General features: G+C 38.5%; 1 protein-coding gene across 1 annotated transcript; it reads left to right on the top strand.

Annotated features, from left to right (window-relative positions):
- Nucleotides 1-203: 203 nt before the first annotated feature.
- On the top strand, nt 204-1,412 carry LOC133300440 (uncharacterized). The gene is made up of 2 exons (XM_061499984.1): nt 204-837; nt 937-1,412. Exons 1-2 carry the CDS (start codon nt 204-206, stop codon nt 1,410-1,412), a joined length of 1,110 nt encoding a protein of 369 aa, XP_061355968.1.
- The last annotated feature ends 20,475 nt before the right edge of the window (nt 1,413-21,887 follow it).

Here is a 21,887-nt window from a genome sequence, read left to right on the forward strand (position 1 = left end):
AACCCAACTACTACAAAGGGTCCCTCTGCAAGGGGAGCATGAAGGACATAGCTCGGTTTTGGGCACTGTTTGCAAATTCCAACATCACTCACACCACTCATGAAGCCTCTGCTAGTTGAGGGCTACAAGTCCAAATCTATTGCATCGTTAAGCACATTCCTTTTGATGCAGTAATTCTAATCTATAACAGCCTGAAGAAGGACATGAGGAAGACCACAGTCTGCCTCCCCTGCCTCATCACCAAGCTCTCTTTGAAAGCTGGTGTAGAGGAACACCCAGATGACATCACACGGGTGGCATCTATCATTGATGCTAAGACCTGGAACGGTCTTAAAAGCACCTACATTGACACCACCCAACCTATTCCTGCCAATCTAAGACGCTCCCCCACCAGTGATGATGAAGAGGAAACCCCTGTGGTCTCACGGAAGAAGGCCACCAAGATGACTCCTTCAAAATCTTCCTCTTTTGCCCACGTTCCAGCAAGGAGAACTGTCCCTCCTCCCACCAAGGTAAAGAAGGATGCCTCTGCTGCTACTGATGGTAAACAGGGCAAGAAGAAATCTCCTGCCAAAGCCCCCCTAAGAAAGGGGGAACGTTCGAGTCAGAGGCTAAAGAGGGTCCTCAGCAGCAACAGGCCAGAGGGAGCATCCTCTGCAAAACCTATCACCCTCTCTGTCAAGGAGGAGGAAAGTGAAGACAATGAGCCTTTGGCAAAAAGTATGAAGGCTGGCAGAATGTCAGCACCCAAACCAGCTGCCAAGGAGACATCCCCAAGCAGCTCAGACTCTACATTTTCTGACATTCCGTCCCCACCACCTTCTCACTCTCCACCAAGTCAAATCACCCCACAACCCTCTCCTAGGCAGCAACAAGGAGAGGGAAGAACAGAAAAAGAAGCAGCATCTGCTGCAGAGATATCAATGGATGAGCAAGAGGCTCAACCACAGAAGAAAAATGACAGAGCAAAGGGGATTCTCATAGAACCCCCTAAGAAGAAAGCAAAGACAACAGGTCCCAGGCAGATCAATCTGGGAGGTCCTCTGTCATACCCTGTCATCCGTCCTGATACTTCTGGGGAAGAATCTCTTGCCAGAACCTTGGCAGAAGAAGAAGGGATGGCAATTCCTCCACTGATGGAGGAACAAGCTGTGACCATGCCCTCATCATCCAGACCACCAGTGGATGAACCCAGCACAACACCCGTTGTGCCTTCTACTGTTGGCAGTAGCCAGCAGAAGAAGCAACCTACTTCGTCCCCTACTGCAGCAATCCCCATCGCAGCTAGAAGAAAATCGCAAATTGGGATTGCTGAAATCTTTGAAATGCTGGGGGAAAAGTTAGAAAAATGGCTGCCAGCAAAGAAATCTGTTCCCCAACTTGACATGACAAGCACCAATGTAGAGCTGTAGGCTCTAAGGGACGAACTGGCATAGCTCTCCTCTGCCTTCAACACCTTCCAGGAACAGCAGAAGGAAGAGAGAGCAACAACTCAACACCATAAGGACAGCCATCCAGGAAGCCAATGCTACATCATACACATCAACACTCCAAGCAGTCCAAGGAGAAATTACGAAAGCCGTTAACTCCCTAATCCTTTCCAACTCTCTGCGCAATCACACAGCAGAGCTCCTACTCTACAGGCTCATCTCCAAACAAACTGAGGAACGTAAGGAAACCAAAGAAGCCATCCGGGCCTTTGGAACGTACCTGGAGAGGAAAATTTATGAGTTCGAAATGAGGCTGCTGGATGGTGAAAAACAAGTCATCCATTTTCGCACTGGCAGAACCATGATGAGGTCCACCATCAACTCCCTAGTTGCAATCATCAGCGATCTATTGAAGGATGCTGAGAAATGGCTCCCTGCAAATGAAGTCCTCAGATTAAAAGATCTGCTCAGAAGAAGACCATTAACACAGGAGGAGGTTGATGAAGCCAAGGAAGCTAAAGCTGCAAAAAGGAACCCTTGGGACAGGAGAGCTCCCCAATGAAAAAGGGGAAAACCCTCCTATTTATCTTAGCTTAGTTTATTTTTTGTACTGTTTATTTTAATTTCTTTTCTTCTTCTTTCTGTTCCCTTGTAATTAATCTTTTTGCAAATGAAAAAGACTTTTTGATCAAACTGTTTGGTACATACATACATTTCAATTATAGTATTCAGATTGCCCAATTTTTTATTAACCAACATACATGAAACACAAAGTCACTGACTAATCATGCTTGTTCTTTCTCTGAGTACTTGAAATAGAAACAGTGCAGGGAATTTAATCCTCAGATTTTTTAAAGAAGCTGATCTGTGCGAACTCAAACTGGTGAGGAACGGAAAAAGACCAAACACCCACTTCTGAGAGCGTTCCTGAGGTGTAACCATGATGAAACTTCTCAACTTGCCTTGATGCTGTAAGTACTGCTGAAAGACAGATGGACTCTACTGTCAAGGATCAAACAGAATCACACACTCACCTCTCCTTCATCATACACCATCTGGTCAAACCAAAAAGGACAAGGAATGTACTCCAAAAATGAACAACAAAAAGACAGAAGAAAGAAAAACAAAGAAAAGGGGAACAACCATTCAAAAGAATTCAAGAAATACCATAAAACCTTCCTCCAAAGGTGGAAAAAGGTACAAGCAAAGGTGTTCCCCCAAACAGAAAAAGCCCAAGTTCAAAGGCACAAAAGCAAACGTTCCTTGACCCCACAAGTCAGACCACCATTCTTCCACACTTCCATACACTCATCCACCAAAGATCCTTGGGAGGGAAGACAGCTGTACTTCGTAGAATCACATCAAAAAGTAGCAGAAAGGCAAGTTCTGAAGAATCACATCCAGGAATGGACAGAGCAAACACCAACCCATGAGGGACAGTGAGAAAAAAGATCAGCAACCTTCTCTTATCTGGGGACAGAATCCTCTTACTGTTTAACTATGAGGAGTAGCTCATTTTTTGAAAAGTTTATGATTGCTCATTGGCTCAAGTTTCTTTATGTTGAGCTATTATTTTAAATTGGGCAGCCCAATATAATATTTCTGAGTTGTTTGAGGACAACGAACAGTTTAGTTTTGGGGTGTTTGATGGGACGTAAATTCCTCCCCATCTAAGCCCATTTTGATGGCAAAATACCACAAGTTTCCTCATATGACGAGCAACTTTGACATGAAAATCACTTGTTTTACACATTTGTGACGAAAACACAGTTGGGGAACGGATGGTAACGTATTCCTTTAAAATATATTAAAAGGGGAACGAACTGAGACGCATTTAATGCACCTGCTCCACTCATTTAATACCTCTATACACTTTGCAGGTGACATAAGGTTAAAGTCTTCTAAAAGTAGAGGCGGTGCACCAACTGAGCAGCTGGAAATGTGAAGAGAAGAGAATCAAGAATTCTCATTGGCTGAAAAGGAAAGCAAAGCATGGGAAGGACTGCAAACAACGGATAATCATCACCAAATCCTGTTCCATCCAGCAATTTGCGCAATCTTCACGCTCTGCTGCCACCATCCCGTCCCCTCAGTCAAGCAACTAGCTCCAAAGGATTTACAACATTGCCACTCCTCTTCCATCTATAAATAGGACCACCCCCACACAAAAACACCATCGAATCTTGGAGGGTTTGAAGCCCGAAAGGAAGAGATCACCTAGTAGTAGTAGTTAGTAACTTAATTTTATTTTAAGTTGTAACTATAGTTAAGTGACAACCCATCTCTGTTCTCTGTATCAACACTTAAGACTCCTCACGAGCATCAACCCATCTTTCTCCATTTTCTGTTTCTGTTGTAAACTGTCTTTTCAATTAATATAAGTGCTTTTCTCTTCGTTCCATTCGTTATCTCTTAATTGAATCTCGGGTCTATGGGATTTCAGTTGGGAATAATTTTGTTTAAACTATCAGCCATGAGCTGAACTATCTGTGGAACGGGTGAACTGTGAAACTCTTAAAGAACTGTTTTAAAAACTCTTGACTGAAGCTTTTTGTATTTCTCTGGCTAAGTAAGCTATATTCACTGTGTACCAATGGAAATTGGGCACATACTGAGAAAGGAACTTCCATAAGGAAGGGATTTGAGACAGTTTAGCCATTGGGGGAAGGTAGTGTTATGGGAAAAACACTACTGGTCACCTTAGGAATAAGGGGCCAACTCGTCCATTTTAAAGTTCTGTTCTAAGTACCTGTTGCAGTCAAGGGAGCCATAGGAATATGGGAACTTGTGAGCCATCTAGTCCATGAGCTGAGGAATCAGAGTTGGCAGACAAGAAACTGGGACAAAGCCAAAAAGTGCTAAGTCTTGAGCAGAGAAAACAGCTCCTTTAAGAGTGGAGCAGTAAATCTGTTCCTTCTGTTAAACTGTTTTAGCCGCCACCCTGTTGTCTATTGATTATAGTTATTTCTGTTTTAGTAGTTTTTACTTTATTTAATCTTGCACTTATAAAAACCCAATGATTATTATCTCACCTTCTTCTAAACAGGAAAGATCACATACATAACGCAGCGAGCAATTGTTTGTCACCAGATTGAACCTACTGTTCCTGAGGAACGTTGTCAAGACAGTAGGGAACGTTTGACCAGACAGTTCATTTACTAACTTTTCTTCTCATCTTCATTCTTTATAAAATAGTATAAGACAATAATTAGAACTCTATCCTCGTGGGAACGATAATTTGGGCACTAATACTCCCTTTATTACTTGATGCGTGCACTTGTGCACTTGGGTTGGAACTAAGGGAACGAATCTGTGTTCTACAAGAACAGAGGAACGTCCCCTATCAGAACTTATATTTTTCCACCATCAGCAAACCACCTAACAGGTTTTTATTATCGTGAGGCTATTCTTTGAGGAGATGTTCTTTGGTAGATACTTCCCGTATGATGCTCTGGAGAGGAAGCAGGGGGAGTTCGAGCACCTGGTGCAGGGCTTGATGTCTATTGATGAGTACTTGGCTAAGTTCAATGAACAGGCCAAATCTGCACACTTTAGGATTGCTATGCCTACACCGGCATTTTTGGCTTCTAAGTTCCGTAGAGGACTTAATGAGGAAATAGCAAACAAGATAGCTGGAGCGGCTTCCAGAGATTTTGGCATTTTGGTTCAACAGTGCCATGATATTGAGGATGTATGTGTGGTCAGCAAGGCCATAAAGGCCAAAGTATCTGAGGTGAAGGGAGCTGGTAGCTCCACTTCCTGGAGAGACAGAAAATTTGGAGGAAAGGGTAAAGGGAAGAAGTTATCTGTTAGGCAGGTGCCAAATCAGTTTAAGAGGACTTCGACGCAGGGGAGTGCAGCTAGACCTTCCACTACTCTTAGGTGTACTAGATGTGGGAGATCACATGTTGGGCCGTGCGCAACCGGCCAGATCATTTGTTTCCATTATGGCAAGGAGAGCCACTATGCCAGAGATTGTCCTTCGTCAATTGCTAGAGCTGGAGTGGTTCAGGCGATTCCTCTTCAGATGATTCCTACTCCACCTACAGCGGCACCTGTTGTGCCACCAGCCATAGGTCGAGTTTACAGCTTGGATCGTCAGCAGTCGGACAGAGCTCCGAACCTTGTGAGAGGTACCATTTCTATTGGTAGTCGTATCGTAGATGTATTGTTTGACTCCGGCGCTTTGCACTCTTTCATCGCGACCCAAATTGCTGTGGGGCTTGAGTTGCCTATTTCTGTGCTTTCTCCACCGTTGCGGGTTACTAACGCTACCGGAGAAAAGTGTGATACTTCCTCTGTACATCGCGATGTCATTAAAAGATAGGGCCTTGAAGGCCGTAGGCATGTGAGGATGAAAACAAAAAATTTTCAAAGCGGAAACACACATACCAATCAAGATACATACTCTAGGACAGAGAGATACCTTGTTCGTAACTCAAAACTCGAAGGTGATCGGTGTTAGGCTTGAAGGTTCAAACCCTCTAATGTTGATCCACACCACCCTTTGTCAAGACGCAAGAACTCTTCTTGAAAAGCCACAAATTCTAACACCACAAAGGAGCAAGCTAGGCGTCCCTTGTGAAGAGGTAGGAAGCTCGATTTTATTATGTTTAGATGAGAGAATTTTCAGCCATAAAACTCACACAAAGTAGTCCACAAATTGTAGAAGAGAATGCCTTTTTATTTTCCAAAAACCCTAAGGATAATATCACAAAAAGGAAAAGACTTAGGGGGCGTTTGGTTGAGGAGAAATTTTATGAATAATAGGGAAATGTTATTCATAAGGAAATGGTTGGAGGATTATGTTTGGTAGGAAAATGTAAAAAAAAAGTTGTTTGGTTGGAAAAAAATTGGACGGGAAAATCAGGTAACTTTTATAAAGTCTATGTTTGGGCGTAGGTAAAATATAGATGGGAAAAAAGATGCTATTACGAAAATAACCTTGTTATTAAAAAAATGTTCTGATGCACACTGTTACTGAAGTCTGAAACGCAATCCCTTGTATGTGGTTAAAAAATTGCATACGTTTTTGTCCTTTTTTCTCCTACAAAAAAAAAGTTGCATCCACTGGTATCTTGAATATAATGAATATCATCTCCCACTTTTGTGGGATTCTCAGAAAGTTACAAAGAAAGTAATGTTATCGAGCTCGTACTGCTGGGTTCTTTCTAGAGGCAATATGATTAATCTAATGTTGTCTCTTCATTTCAAAGATTTGCATGTAAGGGGTTGATTGAAGTATGTTGGGGTAATCACGTTGTTAGCAATCTAAATGTATATTCATTTCTGTTTGATTTTCTATACTTGACAAATATTAGTTGATAACAGTTGTTATTTTCATTTTGTTAGATTCTGGTTGATATGATCCGAGTGCCTCATTGGGCATTTGAAGCTGCTGGTCAAGATGCAAGGGGCATGGGCCAAGATGCTGCTGCATATCATCCAGGACTTTATATGCTGCTGCTTATGCATCCAAACCAGATAGCTTCGGAAATTGTATGGAGAGCATACAAAAAATTTATTGCTGTGTATTACAAGAGCAATATTGGATTGACAATTAAGTAATTTATTTCCCCTTTTGATTTTATTAACATAGTTTCAGCCAAGGATTGGTGGCACAAGGATCTGTACAATATAGATTACAGCTATCATCAATTTCTTGTGCGTGTGGTCCAAGTACCTGTTCATTAATGCATCAATTTCTCGTGCGTGTGGCAGAGGGTACACTCGTAATATGGTTATTAGACAATATGATCATTTAGATAGATAAAGCACAATACCATATCTCAAGTAGGAAAATTTGGCCTGCTATTTCCATCCAAAAGACATGCAAAATTCAGTTGCTGGCTATATGATTAGCATAGGCAAATATGGAATCCCTTGAACCAAACATGGACAGCTAACAAACCCACTTCTAATTTTCCTATCTATCTCATCATAATCCTCAAACCAAACACACCCTTAAGGAGATGAAAGAGGAATAAATTTGAATCAGATTTTTCACCAAAAATCTGATCATGGAGCGCCCCTTTTGTGGAGGAAAGAGTGGAGTTGTTGCAAATCAAATCTAGTCAACAAACTCCTATCCTATCCTCTTAAAACTAAGTCTGCACCTAGTCAATATTTTGACCTAATAACCATTATATGATCAGCCATATTGTGCGCCCCAATCAGCCCAAAATCATTCCAAAAATATTGATTAGTTGCAATTCAAATTGAATCAACTAAATCAAATATTTCCACAACCAACCAAATCTGAATGGAGCTTGATTTGTTGATTAAATGACCATCATTAAGCCACCAAATCTCCTCAATCATCTTTGATGATGTCCAAAGATCTCCTCTTGATACTTGGGATTTGATCTTGACAAGATACTATCAAGATCTTATCCTTTCCTTTTGTTATGAAACTTCCTTTCATAGCCAATTCAAATTTGAACATTCTAATTTAAATATTCAAATATTTAAATTCAAAATTCAAATTTATAATTTAAATTTTAAATTTAAACATTAGATAATTAATTTAACTAATTAAATTAATTAATAATGTCTTGGACCATCCAAGCCCATTACAACAATCCATGCACCCTTTTCCCTCTAAGGTGGGCATCCAAACTTCTTCTTGGGCTAACAACCATTATTAGGCTCAAAATTTTTAATGCTATAATATCAAGACAATAAGGTGTTAGTGTGTGACCCATTAGGCCCAACTTAGCCACTGACATAAATGGACTTGGGCCCAATAAGACCACAACCCATTTAATGACAACACAGAGCACTAGCAATGCTTTGTTTCCCCAGAGCTAGTTAGGTCAATGACATGATCATCCAATAAATGTATTTGGTTACCATATGTATTTCCTTTCGTCTCGGTTACCTTCCCATTAAACCTAGGGTGATGAGATGTATCAACCCTTGCGGCTTAGGGTAAGCTTTAATTCGAAATAGAGAATCTGCAATTTACTGACTCTAAAGGCAGATCATCTCATGATCTCTTTTACTATGCATAGATTCCCGAGTCCCGTAAATGTCATCCCGATTTCTCCGGTTTACAGATAACCTAATCCCTCACAGAGTTTTGACGAATTCTTTCAGCTTATCACCCTAGGCTTGTGTTCTTTCAGGACATGCCAAAAGGTATACCTATGAATCTGCATGTTTCAGGTAGCAGAGGTATACAATCAAAACATGCATCTAGAACATAGTCTAGGTGAAAACTTCTGGTCTAAGTAAAGACATACCCAAATAATAAGAAGCTGCTCTAATGATACTATTTGTGAGATTTCCTCATAGAGCCTCTTTGTGGGTCTGTTCAGTGAGAGCTATACCCTTATAGGTCCACTCACGACTTTAGCTAAGACATCTCCATATCTGTAGCTCATGAGGTCTTTACCTTGTATCTGAATACAAGTAGATAAGCCGTGCTAGTCTTACCCGAGATTACTGATGCCCATTCTCAGTCTCTCTAGACTAGGAACATAAAATTAGGAATAAACATCTGGTATCCTTAAATCCTCATGATCGTGATCTCATCACAGATACTCAAGAGATACATATTCTATTCCAAGGGATTTATCCAATTACTCATATAATATATAAACAATGATATTGAGACAAAATATGAAACAAGATAAAGAGTGCTTATGATTTATTTGCGACAATATAAAAGGTACACAAATGTCTTAATCTAATCAAAAGATTGTCTCTAAGACATCCATATACTAACAATCATGTTTCAGTGGGATGGCCGTGACTACTCGGTAGATCTGATTGAATTGTCGATGGCTAATCTGGAGATCATCCTGGGCATGGACTGGTTGTCCAAGAATTATGTGATGATTGATTATTGTGCTAAGAAAGTTGAGATGTCTCCGTGTGATTCCGCTACTAGTTCTTCTCCTTATATTTTAGTGCTGCAGGCTAGGAGAGCCTTGAGAGCAGGGGCATTTGGTTATGTCATGTTGGGAGGTTTGGTTAGTGGGACACAAGAGGATATTATCGGCATTCCTGTGGTGAGGGAATTCCTCAAGGTGTTTCCTGAGTTTCTGCCACAGCGAGAGATAGAGTTCTCCATTGATCTGTTACCTGGTGTGGGGCCGATTTCATTAGCTCTATACCAGATGTCTCCACCTGAGTTAGCGGAGTTGAAGAAGAACATTTAGCATCTTTTCGCGAAGGATTTCATTCGACCAAGTGTGTCTCCATGGGGGGCACAGGTCATCTTTGTTAAGAAGAAAAATGGGACAATGCGATTGTGCATCGACTACAGACAACTGAACAAGGTGATAATCAAGAACAACTATCCCCTTCCTCGTATTGATGATATGTTGGATCAACTTAGGGGTGCTTGCCTGTATTCCAAGATTGATCTTCGATCCGGATACCATCAGATCCAGGTTAAGCCAGAGGATGTCCCCAAGACTGCGTTTCGTTCGAGATACGGTCATTATGAGTATTTAGTGATCCTGTTTGGATTCACCAATGCACCGGAAATGTTCATGGATTACATGAACCGTGTCTTTAAGCCATACTTGGATCGTTTTGTGATCGTCTTCATTGACGATATTTTGAATTACTCCAAGAATGAGGAGGAGCATGCGCGGCACTTGAGGATCGTGTGATTGGGCATGTGAGTTTTGGCTTTATGCTAAGCCTTATGCTAAGCCTTCAAAATGTGAGTTTTGGCTCAAGTCGGTGAAATTCCTTGGGCATGTGATTTCTGCAGAACGAGTTGCAGTTGATCCAAACAAGATTGAGGCAGTGTTGAATTGGGAGAGGCCCAAAACAGTTACAGAAGTGAGGAGTTTCTTGGGTATGGAAGGTTACTATAGGAGGTTCATTGAGGGATTCTCCAAGATGGTTTTACCACTGACTCGCCTTACCCGGAAGGAGACTCCGTTTGTGTGGACTCACGAGTATGAGGAATACTTTCAGGAGTTGAAGGAGAGACTAACCACTACACCTGTGTTGATCCTTCCTGGTCCTGCGGAGCAGGTTGAGCTGTATTGTGACGCCTCTAAGAAGGGGTTGGGTTGTGTGTTGATGCAAACTGATAGAGTGGTTGCTTATGCTTCGAGGCAATTGATGCCTCTTGAGGATAATTACCTGACTCGTGATTTGGAGTTGGCTGCGATTGTTTTTGCCTTTAAGATCTGGAGGCATTATTTGTACAGTATGAAGTTCGCAGTTTTCAGCGATCATAAGAGTTTGAAGTACTTGTTTGATCAGAAGGAGCTGAACATGAGACAAAGAATATGGATGGAGTTTCTGAAGGACTACGACTTCGAGTTGAATTACCACCCGGACAAGGCCAATGTCGTAGCTGATGCTTTGAGTCAGAAATCCGTCAGTCTATCGAGTTTGATGATGGGTGACTTTGATGTAATTGAGAAGTTTCAAGATTTGATAGTGACCTCTTTGTTTGAGGGTGCATTTCTTGAGATGGAAACTATGAAGGTGGAAAATGAGTTGATGGAGAAGATCAAAGAGACGCAAGTGCAAAGAGAGTGCCTTGACTATGTGAAGAACCAAGATGGTGTATCTTGGAATGAGGATGGATTACTGATGTTCCAAACGAGGATTGTAGTTCCTAGAGGTCCATTGACAAAGGAGATGATGTCAGAGGCTCATAAGGGCCAATTCACTATCCATCCTGGGGCTACAAAGATGTATCAAGACTTGAAGAGAAATTTCTGGTGGCCAACCATGAAGAAAGATGTAGTTGTTTATGTGTCCAAGTGTTTGATATGTCAGAAGGTAAAGATTGAACACCAGAAACCATCTGGTAAGCTTCAACCTCTTGAGATTCCACAATGGAAGTGTGAGAGCATTTCCATGGACTTCGTGGTGGGATTGCCTAAGACTTAGGCTGGTTGTGACTCTATCTGGGTCATTGTGGACAGATTGACTAAGTCTGCCTATTTCCTTCCTGTGTTGGTGAGCTTCACTACTGAGCAGTTGGAAAAACTATATGTTCGTGAGATTGTGAGGCTTCACGGAGTGCCCGAGAGTATCATTAGTGATAGGGACCCGAAGTTTATATCTCAGTTCTGGGAGGCGCTGCATGGAGCTTTTCGTACTCAATTGAGATTGAGTACAGCCTATCACACTCAGACTGATGGACAGACGGAGAGGACCATCCAGACTTTGGAGGACATGTTGAGAGCATGCACCTTGAAGCAAGGCTCAGCATGGGATCGGTACCTACCGTTGGTCGAGTTTTCGTACAACAACAGTTTTCATGCTAGCCTAGGTATGGCACCCTACGAGGCACTGTATGGTAGGAGGTGTCGGACTCCTACCTGTTAGTCTGAGGTTGGAGATTGAGAGTTGTTTGGCTTAGACTTTGACCAAGAGACTACCTAGTAGATCCAGATGATCAGAGAAAAGCTGAAGCAAGCACAGAATCGCTAGAAGAGTTACTATGATGACAAGCATCGGCCACTGGAGTTCAGTGAGGGTGAACACGTGTTTGTGAGGCTTTCACCTATCACCGGTGTTGATCGGGCCCTCAGAGTGAGGAAGCTTAGCCCGAGATTCGTTGGGTCATACCAGATACTTGGTAGGGTAGGGCCTTTGCCTATCAGCTTGCCTTACCTCCGAACTTGGCCAACATCCATGACGTGTTTCACGTGTCATAACTTCGGAGGTACATAGCAGAACTTTCACACGTGGTGCAACCTGATGATGTGGAGGTTTGAGAGAATTTAAAGACTCTCATTGGACCACTTAAGATACTTGATTGGGGCGAAAAGAAACTGAGAAGTAAGGTCATTCCCATGGTCAAAGTGCAATGGGAAGGAAGAGCTCCAGAGGAGTGTACTTAGGAGCAGGAGGGCGAGCTTCTCCGGCAATACCTCGAGTTTAGGGACAGGTATGTCTCTAATTTTGCGGACAAAATTCTTAAAAGGTGGGGTGAATGTAAGAACTCACACCGTTAACTTAGGAATTTAAATAACTTAATTATGAAATTAAAGAATAATTCCATAATTGACCTTGAATAATTATGAAAGGGCGAAACAATTATAGTAAGGGCTTAATAATGTTGAAAGTCGTTTTTCTGATGAAAAGTGCAGATACCGATTCTGCTTCATGGTATAAATGCGTACCGATGAAGTATCCCGATAAATTATAATAAGTGCATGAATATTTCTAAAATAATATTTAGGATTGGTATCTCAAGTTTGGAGTCATAATAATGAGAACTGACGTTAGGACTTTTACTGGCTAAGTAAAAATGTGTACTGCCATAGTGGTGGGGAAATTTTAATAAAAATATGAAAAATCCTAGAAAAAAGGCTAGGTTCTGAACATGAAGTTTGAGATTAAAACGATTAACGGAGCTATTAGTGCTAATATTGACTATTAAAACTTAATGCACCTATACATACTAAGTGGCACAAACCCTAGGCTGATTTGATACATTGCTACGTGCCTTTTCTGCCTTGTGCTCTAGCAGCCTTGAGTCTCCACCTTGCCACCTTCACTCTTCTTCAAAAAAACTTCTCAAAGTGACCACCTTTCTCCTTGTTTCCTTAATCAAGACACCATGGTTATGTGTGGAAAAGACTTAAGTGAGAGAAATGCTCTTGTTTTCTGAGTGGAAGCTGCTGTGATTTGTGGTTTAGGGGCTGAGTTATTGGGTTCATATTGAGGGAGCCATTTTCTTGGCATTTGAAGTTTCAAGAAGCCATTTTAATAGAGAAAGGACCTAGCTTGTTGCTCATTTCCGTGGCTCTATATTGGCAGTAGTGTGGAGTGGTATATAAAGCTCCAAGCCACCTCATTTTTCTGAGTTCTTGAGCCTACAGGGAACTCATTATCTTTTCCTTTAAAACTTCATGATTTTAGCTTATTTGAGTTATTAAAAAGAGAAACTTTGATTAATCAAGTTAAGGTTTGATAATCTATGCATAAAAAGTGTTAATGAACTTCTATTTGTGGAGTCATTGGACTCCAAATCGTAAGAGGACCCTTAAAATGAAGATTATGCAGAAACTGCACGAGTTTCTGCATATTTTGTCTGATAAGTATTGGAATACTTTTCGTGAAGTATTTGGATACTCATCAAGAGGTATTCGGATACACATTAAGGAGTATTGGGATACTTTTCTGGGAAGAAAATTATTCAGATGCCTTAGTAAAAGTATTCGGATACTTCGTGGTATTCGGATACTGTAGTTAAAGTATTCGGATATTGTGTGGTATTCAGATACTTTGTATTATTCGAATACTTTAGTGAAAGTATTGGGATACTTTCTGGAGACATGGAGTATTTGAATACTCATCGAGGAGTATTTGAATACCTCTTGCAGATTAAGCCTAAAATGACTTAAAATAAGTTGGAAAGTCTTAAACACTTAGTGAAAACTTGGGCTACGAATATTAATGATTATTTCTGATATAAACAGACTGTGATTTTGTTCTTTGGTGACCTTGGGCTGTTGTGGACTCTTGACTTGGGATTGTTAGCTTGTGAGGTAAGCTTTCGTGTCCTCAATTTTTCCCATTGTTGGTTCCACCGTATCTTATGAAGGGATGGTTATATGCATGTTGTGTTTTGATTAAAATAAATGATGATTCTTGATATGCTATTGAGCTGATTTATTGAGTGCAAGTGTCATATGATATGTATGTGGTGTACCACCTATACGGTAATCCCTGAGTATGTGGAGACATACAAGATGGTAACTCTGTGGGTGAAGTGCAAGCGATGTTCCTTGTACTATAGGTTGTAGACGTATGTAATTCCTATCTTTTATTCTTTGGCCAGTAGGATGCTTACACACATGACATGGATATATGCTGCACTGCAAAAGTTTTGGAAATTATATTGATATACTATTTTGGAATTTATATTGCACATGTAAGTGAGCTTGGGGTGGAGAGATCCTTGAGGACCTCTTGTCTTACTGGGATTTCTTTTTAGAGATCTCACCCCGTGTTGGGGCACATTTTCAGGTACAGGTACCTCGGGGGTTGATAGCTCTAGCGGCAGGAGGCCGGAGTTGAGTTGATTATGCATGTTGATTGCTGATATGTCTGGATGATTATCATGCTTTACCTTCGATATATTGTTATTTGATTCGAGACTTTGTTTGGCTTTGTTGCCTTACTTGGTGAGCATGGGGGTTGTCTATGCCACATTGATTTCTGTTATGTTGAGTTTACTTGAGTTGTATAATGTATCAAGATATTGTCCGGTCTACATGTTGTAGTTCCGTGACTAGATACACAGTTAGTTATACTATGATGTTATTCAGTTAGTCTTTTATTGCAATTTACATACAAGCGATATTTTGAAAATGAATATGTAATCCACTTGGTTAATAATGAATAGTTCATAATTGAAAAGAAAAAGTTAGCTTCCGCATTTAATTAGTTGCGCTATTACCATTTGTATGTTAATACACCGGGTGCACACAGGGTGTTACAAGGATCTTGTGTAATTAATTATAAATGTATGTGATGGAAGGGCAATAGGCCTATTTTAGGTTATGAAGTTGTTCAACAATGATAGATGCATGTAAATGAGATTATGTGATTGAAATGATTATCAAAATGTATAATGATTAAGCGATGGATGACACTTGTGGAATAAATAAAGAATTGAGTAAATGTTGGGATGTAAGAGCACCAAGGTATGTTGAACCTTGTATCCCACCCTTGATCAATTAGGTACCATTTGGAGGTTAGAACACACTTGGATTAAGTGGGATTAGTTAATAAAACAAAGGAGATGCCGTCAAAATTTCTAAGAGAATAATCAATTTTATGTCCAACTTTGGGAGACCGTATCTCCCTCCACAGATGTCCAAATGAGGCGTGCCATACCTCATTTTAAAGCTTATGATGTCATCTATACTTTCCTAAAATTTGGTACTATTTCAAATTTTTTAGAGTCTTGTAGGACGAAATGGGTGGAGACAGCCCAAAGCTGGCCTGTTGGGTACTGGTTTCGGATAACAGTTTCTAAAATTGATATCTCTCTCATTTCTTTCTCAAATTAAACTTAAGTTATATTAAATTGAAGGTCTAGGTGTTTACTATTCTGTATAAAAATATGAGAGCAATGGGATTTATAAGTTGTTGGGAATCGCTGAAAAGGGGGTTAGGTTAAGTGTCCTGTTTGTGGTCAATTGGCAGCTTTCCTTGTCTCAGTTCAAACGGCTATAACCGGAGCTAAAGAACTCCAAATGAGGCGTGTGATACCTTGTTCCAAAGGTTGAAGAGTCTAGTTTAACATAGTAAAATACGAGATTTTATTAATAAGTGAATCATGCCCAGTTTTAGAAAAATCAAAGTATACTCTGTTTTGGTAAAGTTAGAAAAAAGTGTTTTGTGCTATGTTGGTTTATGAGAATCTTTTAGCAACTTTTTTTTTTAGTACAGGAATCTTTTAGCAACTTAAAATAAGTGTTGTATGATAATTAGGCGTTTATAATATTACTTCCGCATTTAGATTTCAATTGCGATCACAGTTTGTATAATTGCGTGATACGATTATTTAAATCGCATACGTAATAAAAAAGAAAAAGTTTTTCTGTATTTTTAAATAAACTGTTGTGATTGAAACTGTGCTTAATATCATAATCAATGTTAACACACCGGTCTGGTAACGAGGTGTTACAGTAAGACTCCATGGATTTAATTCAATTTCCAAGCATTAGACACTTATTCAACCTTATTATTATTGATTCAAGTCATCCATAACTCATTTACATAATTTTCCAATAATTTGTTTTGCAAGAATACTAGTTCATCCATCAAAATATTTCTAGGTTACCAAACTTTTTAACAATAACTTTTATGGGTTCAATCATCATTTTTGTGGCCACAAGGGAGTTTGGCTAGGGGGTTTGCTGCAAGAATTGGACATTGTGCTGCTTTACAAGCGAAACTGTGGGGTGTGTTAAAAGGGCTGGAGTTACCTTGGGAGGCAGGTTGGAGAGATGTTTTGGTTGAAAGTGACTGTCAAACGATCATTGCATTGTTTTCTAAGGAAGGCAATGAAGCTCGTGAATCACACCTAGTGACTCGAATACGAGCATTTGTTAGTCGTCAATGAAATGTTCGGTTTATTCATGTTCTTTGGGAGGACAACCAGTGTGCAGATTGGTTAGGAAACTATCTGTTGGTGCACCTAGAGTTACCTGATAAGGTTCACTTCTTTAATCCTCCCTCAAGACTTTCAGGCTGACAATAGGGGTGTGATTTTTGCTAGACGTGCGCAGACTCGTTAGGAGTGTCCTTGTTTAATTTTTCTACATTTTTGTTCTTTGCTTTCTGTCTTATTACTTCAATGTATATAAAAAAAAGTGTGTGTCTTTTTAAATGACACAAAATTAGGTACTTTTAATAAAGAGATAGACATAAAGAGGTTTGGATCCCACTAAAAAAAATAAAAGTGTGGGTCTCAACTCTTTGTATTTACCTCTCTTAAAAAACCTTAGTATATGTCTTTTATAAGGACACACATTTTTCCAAAAAAAAAATACAATAATTATAAACTTTTTAAAGTATTATTCAATGCCACTTTGGGAACCAGATGCACCATTCGTACAGTTCTACCAATTGTTATTTTATATTTGACCAAATAGAATATGCTCCTGGGTTTTGCTTGTGGAGTGTGGGGTCACGTGGTGGAGTAAAAAAAAGAAAAAAAAGTTAGAATATGTTCCTGGTCTCCTGGCTTTTGCTTTAGGTGCGGATGAAAACAACAAAAAAGTTTGCGTGTGTCCTTGCGTCACGTTACCTTTGTTTCTCTCTTTTTTATCGTATTGGAAGTTGGACGAACATATAAAGCTCGGGAATATTTTATTAAAAGATTAAAACAAAGATGGATTTTGCATTTTTAATTGATTGAAGGGTTATGTTTATCTCATTTTATATGAAATAAACAACTCTTTTAAAAACCCAAAAAGGGGCTGGGTCTCACCACTCTTTTTTCTCTTTTCTCTTATCTGTGGGTCTCACTCATACTTTTATTTCTATAACATGAGGTAATTTTTTTCCTACAATATAAAAAAAAATATATCCCTTGATTGAATTGTGGGTCGTTTACATATAAAATTAGGCTACTCTAATATGGATGACATACACAAAAATCATTGATTTATATTGATACAAAATTTAATATTTCTACATCATGTAATAATTTTATATAAATAGTAATTTTTGTCAATTAAGTCGATGAAGTCTAATTATTTATCACTAGCATTGTTTTGTCAATCTAATAAAAACTAAATAATAATAATAATAATAATATAATGAAATAATTTTTATTTTTATATATTTTATAGTATATACAGCGTTGATTTTATTTTTACAGATGAAATATTAAGTACTTTTAAATTAATGTAATATTTTATAAATATAATATATATGATATGAATTTTCAATCTACATTTTAGGATAAAATCATTCATTTAAAAAGTTACTGAATGATGTAAAAGTAACTTTGATATGAAGAAAGATTGTGAATTGATCTCGTATGATTTTTTTTTGTTGAAGTTTTTCCTTAATTTAAATGTTAAATTAATAAAATTAATTTGAATTCTAATTTTAAATTTCGAATTTGAAATTTGAATTTAAATAAAATTAATTTGAATTCTAATTTTTAATTTTTAATTTGAATTTAAATATAGTCATTAAATTAGATTTAATAAAAAAGGAGAAAATAGATGGAACCAATCAATTAGATTGATTGATCAAAATTAAGGAAACTAATTAATTAAATTAATTGGCTGAAATTGATGAAACCAATCAATTAGATTGATTGGAAAAAATTAAGAAAATTACCCAATAAGATTGGGATTTGATTAGGGCACTGATTTAACCTAGTTTTAAGTTAATAAGGCGCCACATAGGGGTGAAACTGGGTCGGGCCGGCCTACAGGGGCCTATGGCTCAGCCTACATCAGGCTAGACCTGACTTAGTATAATTTGTATAATAGGCCGGGCTCGGGCCTTAAAAAAGCATGTCTAATAAAAAGGTCATAAGCTCACTTTCAAAAGGTCAGGCCTATTGTAACACCCTCCCTTGTATGCATCCAAGAGAGTCGTTTGCTAATCGTTATTAGAGTTGCGGAAGTTTGTGGAGAAGCTTTTTCTGTAAAAATCTTTGAGGAAATGTAGTGGAAAGCTGAATCTAAGAAAATTTTTGATGGAAAGAACTTAAAATGTGTTGCTGATGAAAACGGTGAAAATTTAAGAAAAATCGTATTCCTTTAAATATTGATATAAAATCGAGCTTTCAAAATCTGTTTGCACAGTTGTTATAATCTGGAAGTAGGCGCTTGGGGCTTCGTGTGCATATAAAATAATAGAGAATCGGAGGTCGTTTACTATACTAAATATAACTTTTAAAGTGCTCGCATGGTTGTCAAAATTTCAGCACTTAATTAAACGTAATAAATTATTTTCGCAAAATTTTTATTTTATTTTTTTAAATTTTCCCTAAAATACTTGCTGCTCAAAAAGTCTTCAACATGCAGTAAAATCATAGTTCCAACAATCATCCAGGCATACCAAAATATCCAAAATAGTACAGTCATTCATTAAATAAACAGCAACAACAAAAGTCCAAGCAGTAAATAACAGCAAATAGTTATGTCTTCATATGCTCTTTCGTCCTCCTGCCATTTTGTAAAAATAGCAGCCCCAAAGGGGTGAGAATAATCTCAGTAGTGTGGCAATAAAACCAATAATGCAACAGTATTAAACTAGGCACAAAATTATAAAACAGTCGCATCAACATTAACTTCATTTCTTGATAAACATCATCATATATCATAGTGCGTATATAACGCCATCTTTACGCTCATAGCACCGTCATCGGCGTACAAACACAGTGGAAATTCAATGCACGACACCCTCATTTGGTGAATTCCACTGTGACCTATGCAGACGGATGCCAAGTGTCCCATACCCTGGTACCAAGGGATGCCTATATGATGCGTGCTCAGTCACATGTCCTTATATATATATTCTAGAATGTCATGAGTTCTAAGTCTACATGCCATGCTATGCAGTCACACCAAACAGAAAGTGTATTAGGATGTAAAAATGCATGCATATATCATTATCATCATTTCATATCCTTACCGTTGCCACATCATAATCATAAAATAACATGGAACATATGTGAGCAACACTTCACAATTTCATACACTAGTTAATAATTACATTAGGTAATACCACCTAACACATACCTCGTACGTCGAAATTTAATTTACCAATTCACAGCGAAATAGTCCAACGTCTCAAGGATTTTTCGTACCTAATTTACAGTATAATAAATCAGTGTACGTTCAATTTATTCCTATAATATATCAACAAAATTCCAAGCTTAAAGTCCCTATATCATTCGGCCATATGCTTATTTTTCCAAAATAATTATGCCTTCACTTTTGTCTTCTTTAACGTTAAACAGTGAGAATAGCTTACGGTTCCTTAATATACAAAGGTTCTGTTTTAAGGTTTCTAGGAGATGCTTAAAATTTTCTGACTTATAATAATTATCAATATCTCAAAACAGTCCTAAATATATGGTCTTTTAACCCCTAAACAGAATTGGTTTGGTCTTCAAAAGTTCTTCAAAAAATTTAATACTTCGCATATGGAAATAATTTCTAGTCTAATTTAAATACAGCAGCCCCATCATAAAATAATCAGCGACAAATCCTAACACTTTTATCCTAGCTAAATTCGGTTTTAATATTATAGGACCTTAAATGTTTTTATTCAATTTTCTACTCCTCTCCCTAATGGTGCGCTAACAACACAACAAGAGAAATATATAGCAGGCTGTCTAGCTACATTTTCTAGCGCAAAGCAGGGAGCAATAAAACCAACATACAGTAACGTTTCCTAAAAATTAATATGACATGCTGTCTAGTGAGTTTTACAGCGAAATAGAGGGCATAAAATCATTATACAGCAGCTTTTTCCAACATAGGTTCATATACATCATGCTTTATTTTAACACAAGCATAACTTAGTTCGTATAAAATTTTACCAACTACGTTTTTTTGTTAACATAATCAACAAACCGGAACAGAAGTAAGGGAAAGGAAAGTTCGGCTATGTGTTTACCTCAAGCCCTACCAATAAATCTGAAACTAGAACAACACCTACTCATTAATTCCCACGAACGTCAAGCTCACCTGATCTTCATGAAGAAGACCGTGCGCACAAGCAAGGAAAGAAGGATTGCTTAAGTTAGTACCCACATGCAAGGGAATATCTTCATCAACTATCCGTGGAAAAATAAAAACAATAAGAAGGAGCTATACAATACCTCCTTAGACACTACTACACGGCTGAACCAATGAAGGAATGTAACGTTGAGCTACCCTTGCTTACTGCTCATAAGCTTTCGGTCACAAGGTAGGGGGAATAAAGGAAACGTTGCACAAGACAATAACTTGGTTGTGGAATCCTTTAGTGATGAACTTGGTTTTCTTAGCAAGAATAAGAGGGAAAAATTATGGAATTAAAATTCATGTTTAGCTCTAAGGGGCTTCACGGTTTTGAGGTAGAGGATAGGAGGGGAAGGTGAGGTTATCTCTTGGTGTTCCTTCTATGGTGGTGTCACGGTTTAAAGGAAGTGAGGTGGTGATAAGGGTTCAATTTGTTTCTGTTACAAGAGTCCCAAACTCAACCTAGTCTTCTACACTTCAGCTCATAAAGGATGAAAAGGGTGAGGAGTTTAGAGCTGATTTAAAGTGGCTTAATGTTCAAAATTTCTTATTGACCTTACTCTCTCCCTTATGCGCTCAAAGGGTGAGTTATGGTGGCATGTTTGCCCAATGGTGATACATGCAAGCTGACATCTTGGGGCTGATTGGATGCATAAAATAAAGGCTGAATTAGGTTGGAAGCTGCAGCAAGTAAGATCAACTTTTGCTCTTGTTTAGGCACATGTGAGGAGGGAAGGAGAAGTGGCTGACTTAGTTTAGATAATAGGGACTTGCATCAGAATTTTTCAGTCACTTTCTCTTAATCATAGGCGCACACTTGAAGCTAAATGGGGAAGGATTAAGTTGGCATATGGATATCTTCACCCAATCAAGGGCTGCCCTCTAAGGATTCCTAAGAAGTGATATAGATAACAAGATTTTCGGGCTGAACTAAACCCTTTCAAAGCCACTTGGGCCAGCGACCTACTCATGTAATGAGGGTCCAATTTTTTTTTTATTCTCATGCTTTGTGTGACTAAAGATCGGCCCAAATGTTAGTAAGCAGCTTCTATACATTTAAATGTTTTAAGTTCCTTCTAAATGTTACTTTAAATATTTTAAATTCCTTCTAAATTATTCTTACGTCCTTTTTAACAAAGGTTCCACATGCTTAACATAATTATCTTTTATTATGACAATTCAAGTAATAGCACATTAAGGATTCCCTACTACTAATCATATAATTCGAAAAACAACCACATGTTCCATGTAA

The sequence above is a fragment of the Gastrolobium bilobum genome, unplaced genomic scaffold, assembly GCF_033153095.1.
Source record: "Gastrolobium bilobum isolate Gb01-03AN ecotype WA unplaced genomic scaffold, APGP_CSIRO_Gbil_v1 utg3598, whole genome shotgun sequence".
In the NCBI taxonomy this organism is placed as follows: Eukaryota; Viridiplantae; Streptophyta; class Magnoliopsida; order Fabales; family Fabaceae; genus Gastrolobium; species Gastrolobium bilobum.

Excerpts from the sequence above, each read along its gene's own strand:
- LOC133300440 (XM_061499984.1), top strand. The coding sequence starts at position 204 with ATGAGGAAGACCACAGTCTGCCTCCCCTGCCTCATCACCAAGCTCTCT. Across the intron at positions 838-936 it reads ACCTTCTCACTCTCCACCAA|AGGCTCAACCACAGAAGAAA; the intron begins GTCAAATCACCC and ends TGGATGAGCAAG.